The sequence below is a fragment of the Elephantulus edwardii genome, unplaced genomic scaffold, assembly GCF_000299155.1.
Source record: "Elephantulus edwardii isolate Elephantulus edwardi_28Jun2011 unplaced genomic scaffold, EleEdw1.0 scaffold00010, whole genome shotgun sequence".
Classification (NCBI taxonomy): domain Eukaryota; kingdom Metazoa; phylum Chordata; class Mammalia; order Macroscelidea; family Macroscelididae; genus Elephantulus; species Elephantulus edwardii.
In genome coordinates, this window is record NW_006399760.1 from 4,820,481 (window position 1) to 4,826,297 (window position 5,817).

Here is a 5,817-nt window from a genome sequence, read left to right on the forward strand (position 1 = left end):
TAACTGGGGTAATCGGGATGGGTGTGTCAGAGGCAATGAGATTGGCACAGGATAGAGCACGGTTTAGGGCTGTTGTACATAGGGTCACTATGAGTCCCAAAGGACTCGATGGCACGTAACAACAACAACAAAAAAGACAGGTGACCCAACAGAGTGTGGAAACTATACAACATCATCAATAATATCATGTGCAAACAAAATCCTGCTGAAAATTTTCCAAAAATGACTAGAATATCACGTCAACAAAGAACTGAGAGATTTGCACTCTTTGTTTAGAAGAGGCCATAGCGCCACATTAGATGGGATGGATTTTAGCTGAAAGCAGAGAGTACTAGAGAAATGTGTATCTGTGTTTCATTGGCTATTCAAAGGTGTTTGACTGTGTGGATCACAACAAACTATGGCTAACTCTGAGAAGAATGGGAATCCCCGAACACTTGATTGTGCTTATGTGAAACCTATACTTGGATCAGGAAGCATTCATAAGAACAGAGCAAGGAAACACTGCATGGTTCAAAAATCGGAAAGTTTATACACCAAGAATCCATCCTATCTCCATACCTTAGGAAGACTCATTGACAACCTTGCCTGCTGAAACTGAGAAGGACCTAAGGGATTTGCTGAAGAAAGTTGAGGACAGCAGTGTTCAACATGGATTGAAGCTCAATGTCAAGAAAACAAAGATTCTCACCACTGGCCTATTTGGTAGCATGAGGACCGATGGTTAAGAGATTGAAATTGTTAGCAGCTTCTGATTGCTTGGCTCCACAATTAATACTCTTGGTATCAGCAGCCAAGGAATTAAAAGACAAATTGCATCGGGAAAGTCTGCTTTCAGGGATCTCTCCAGAGTACTAAAGAGCAACAGTAACAGTCTAGAGACTAAGGTCAGCCTGATCCAGGCTATGGTCTTTGCAATTACTTGCTATGCATCAGAGAGCTGGACAATGATCAAGGATGATAGAAGAAGAATTGATTCCTTTGAGTTGTGTTGCTGGAAAAGAGAATTCAATATATCATGGACTGCTAAAAAAACAAGCAGGTCCATCCTTGAGATGGTGAATCCAGGCTCTTCTTTGGAAGCAAGGATTTTGAAGCTCTGTCTGACATACTTTGGTCATGTTGCAATGAGAAACCAGTTCTTGCAGAGAACATTATGCTTGGAAGGGTGGAGGGACAGCCCAAGAAAGGAAGATCCTGATTGACAGTGACTGGAGTAATGGTGTGTCAGATGTGATGAAATTGGCTCAGGAAAGAGTAGGTTTCAGAGCTGTTTTTCATAGAATTGCTATGAGTAGTAATCGACTTAATGGCTCATAACAACAGACTTCTATCCAATCTGTATCCTCCATAGTCAAAGATGTTTCTAACAGTCCTTCATTGCCTAGAAAGAAAGATTCTGTCCTTAGACTGAATTGGAAATGGAAACTACATAATTGAACTATTGATTATTAAAGTTGCTTTTATTCTCTTAGAATGACTATTTAAAGTGACTATGTAGAATAGGATTTTGGTTACTTTTCAAGTTAATACATATGATTTCTAAGTAAAGGATGAGAGTTGTCCTCATACTTTATTTTTTTAAAACTTTAGGGATAAAGTACCATTAAACTTCAAATTTGGATAATTCTCAAGGAAAATTGATATTTAATTGTAAATAAATACATTATCAATGAGGGAAAGATAATAATCCACTCAAATCTTTATCACAGGATGTCTGATTGACAAGTTGGAATTATTCTTACAGGAAAATGAAGCATCTTGACAGTTTTAATGGTTACTTTCATTAATATGCAAGATGAGCAAAGAGTTTGAAAATGGAAATTTTAAAAAAATAACATGTAATTTTATTGGTTTTCCTTGTAAATATCTCAAGTTAAAGTAGTTCAAGCTTGATGTAAGCAAATTCAAATTGTTCCGGTTAGGACCAGAGAAAATCCACAAAATAAAATGTTGCGTATCTATTAATCATGGTTCGAATCCACCAGCTGCTAAAAACCTGCTGGAGGGTCAGCTATGGGTTGACTCTGATTAATGGTACACAACAACAACAGCATATTAATCTAGGAACCATCATGTAAGGTCATTAGGAAAGAGCAGCAACACATAAATAAAATATAAGACAAATTTCAAGAAACATTTTGTTTCAAGATCTTTTGAATATTGATTTGGATAAAAATCACTTGTTATTTCTCCTGATTTTGCATGAGGCAAAAATTTTTTCTCACTTAGCAATAATAATCATAAATAAATCTTAAAGAGTATTAAAAGAGTGAGCTTACATTTAAAGACAGATCATTAGAATTTCAGTTGTGTTTTTTTTTTATTTTTCACTTTAATATCTTTTGATGAAATTGTTTGATACTTAAGAAAATAAAATAACTTTTCTTATTTACCTGCTATTTTCTATAAGGCTAAGTAACAGAAGTAAATTATATTTAAAAAATAGATCAATTCTTACAGAAAAGCTTTCCTTGGATACATGCAGGCATTTAAGAATGAAGTGTTACTGTTTTGTTGCTATCAGCAACAAGAGCAAAAATCACTAATGATGAATTTCCTTTCTTGTCTTGATTATAAACTTACCGGCTTAAGCATTTTACAAACAAAAATTTATAAATATAGAATGCATAAATACATATATTTTTAACTTTAAACACAGCTAAACATTGAAAAAGATTCGTAAGTGTATAATTGTTATGGCAGAAATGAAAACTTTGAATTATTTAAAAACTAACAACAACAGTGACATTAAAATAAAAGTTAATCCATTAGGCTTAGTACGCTGAAAGAGTTGAGAAATTCTTAAAATATTTTCATTTGAAAATATTTAAGGAAGAAAATTTGCATATATATATATATATGACTGTATAAAATATGATACTTACAGTCTACTTGTTTATAGCGATGTGATATCAAAGCACCTTTTGTCTTATCAACATTCAAAGCTAGATATTCTACTGAACCATGACCAAATTTTTGTACTCGAAATACACCATTTTTAGGTCCTGCTCCATATATATAATCTTCAAAGACATCAATCCTATGGGGATGTAACAAGCCTAGAATTTTAAAAAAGAGTTATTAAGAAGTTGCATTGTCCATACTTAAGTCTAAGAAACTGATCTACAATTGTCCAATATAATACAGAAAAGGTTAATTTTTTAAAAAAATCAGAATTAGCATTTTTATCTGATATTAGCTTTCATTCAACTCAGCTAACTGTTAAGGTGGAACCAACTCAGTGGGTTTTTCAAAGAGTATCAATTGCACAGGAGGTGAGTGTCTTTCTTTCTCCTGCAGATTTGGTGGATTTGAATCACAAGAGAGGCACAACCTTTGGGGATAGCAGTGCAACTTGCTATGGATTACACAACTAGAGCTACCTATACATTATTTATTTTAGCTATAAAGTTGTTGAAATTTATCTTTATGCATTAGAAATATTTGAAACATTAAACATATTTCTTAGAGCATTTTAAAAAAATGCAATCACTTTGATCATCTTTTCCATCACAAAACATTTCTTGAGGGTTTATAACACAGAATCATCATCTCTGCTACACAGTACACATACAAAGAAAAAGTTCAAGGACACAAGGCTTGGACAGTACAAAAACGGGCAGGTCACAAACTCTCAGTTTGTATTCTGGGCTGAATTAATAATAAAATCGGATGGATTATCCACATGACTGGTTTATTAAATAATCATGAATTTGTTTAAAAAAATAAATCCTTGAAAAGTGTTAACATTTTCTTTTCTGTCTTTGAATTGCAATAAAGAAACTAATTTGGCAAGTGGCAACCATGCATGTGACTAGCTTGACTATAAATAATAGTGATCATAATATTTTCACATTCAATACCTATTATTTAAAGATATTTTTTTTCATTCTGCTTACTCAGAGGCTGCACTTTTCTGGTTGTGGTGTCACGAGTTTATTGTTCAAAACAGCTTTCCAAGCCATTGACTTTGATTCTTTACACATGAGTAGGAATAGGGTGTGTATAATTATTATGGGATTGATGAAGTTTTCCATCCTACCAAGTTAAATTGAGCCTACTTAGCAGTGACAGTGAGACTTTCACTATTAGCAAAAAGAGAAAGCAAAGAGTGTAGTGCCTCCTTCAGGGTCTGTGAAAAGAGCAAAGGCCACATAGGCATGGCTATATCTGTCCAGTACCAACTTTATAATAAAGAACTATCCCAGCAACAATATCAGCAACACAAAATCAATTCCCCTTAGGTTAGACATGCCACCACTACCCACCCCAACCCCCCGCCCAGCTACCACCTCTTTTTCTACTCATCCCAATATGTGGTAGCTCACAGAACCATATTTGGGAAGTCCAAAGTTTATAATTCAGGTTAATTATAATCAGAGCAACTTTCAAAGTGTGCTCACAGGCACCTCCTCCTTGAGCTTCATGTTAGTATGCCAGTGTTAAAAAGTCTTAGTCTTGTCAGTATTGGCTATCCCCCCTCTACCAACTCTTTGATCCTTCAATAAACTAGAGCTCTTAGCTCTGATTCCATGGTGGGGAGTAGCTGTCTCAAGGTCAGCTCCATTTCAGGTTGGGTGTCTGATCCTCCGTTTCAGCTATGGCTGCAGCACACAAAGGCCTAGCTAGAGCAAGAATTTCTAGGAACAATGGACATGCTATATTCTCTTGCTGCTTCTTTGTTTGGAGAGGATGATCTTCCAATTCTGCAGCTGGATGAGCTCAATTTAATGGTGAGACTAGCCAATCCCCCCTTGACGAAAAGCTCACACACTCCATTCACATGTTCCTGCTCATCCACGTGTCACAGTCATATTAAGAGGCTAGTAAAACCATTTTGAATGCTAAAATTTTCAAAGCACACCTGTGCCAATCAGATTAGGATTCTGCCCAAGAACAGCAGTAGCCTAAACAGTGAAACAGATGACTCAGCAGAGAAACAGAGACAGATATAACACAGAGCTGACTTGACACTACTGCCTCATAGAGTCAGAGCCAGAGGTCTTTACTCAGGCTTGTTGGAGGACTAAGAGAATATACTGTATGTTGAACTAAGGAAATTTTGTAACACTGACTCAAGTTGTGAGATTGAATGTCAAAGGGCATGAAAGCACACTTGGGAAGCTGTCTGAACTGAGGAATTGTCACCTGTGGCCAAACTGAATTGTAACTGACACGCTCTTTGGAGGTAAGGTTGATGAGGTTTTATACCACACACTTTAGACATGTTGCTAGGAAGGACTATTCCTTGGAGAGGGACATGGTGCAGGAAGGGAAGACCCTTGACCAGGTTGACTGACACAGAGACTGCTGCAATGGGCAGTAGTGTGTCAAGAAGTGTGAAGATGACATAAAATAGGTAGGACATAGAGTTGTTGTGAAAGGGTTACTATAAGTCATACTCGACTTGATGGCACCTAACAACAACAACTTTTCTGGTAAACCCCATAGCCATGAGTATGGTGCTGTGAGGCCTCTGTGGTCATTGCAATAGATATTGAGCCCAGTAGAGCATTAAGATTGGTGTTTGAATTAGTAAAAGTAGGTGCAAGAGCATAGGTGAACATGTTTGACTTTATAGGAACTGGTTTTGTACAACATATTTTGTTGGTGGGTATAGTTCCCCTTTGGGGAGGTAGTAGAGGTCACATACAGACCTACTCATGCTATCTTCACTTCACTTACAATGTTTGTTCAACCTGCCATTAGCACCAAGGAAGAAAGATTGGCAATTTCCTTCCATGAGATGTTACAGTCTCAGAAACCCAATGGATGATAATTATGAGTCAGTCCCAATTCAACAGAAATGAATTG

The 5,817-nt window shown here is 36.3% G+C and overlaps 1 protein-coding gene across 1 annotated transcript in view; it reads right to left on the bottom strand.

Moving 5' to 3' along the window:
• Positions 1-5,817, bottom strand: part of LRP1B (low density lipoprotein receptor-related protein 1B) — a 2,414,068-nt gene that overhangs the window by 134,583 nt on the left and 2,273,668 nt on the right. The window contains exon 81 of the mRNA XM_006880809.1: positions 2,889-3,062. Coding sequence (XP_006880871.1) covers positions 2,889-3,062 — 174 coding nt within the window. The remainder of the gene's footprint in view (positions 1-2,888; positions 3,063-5,817) is intronic.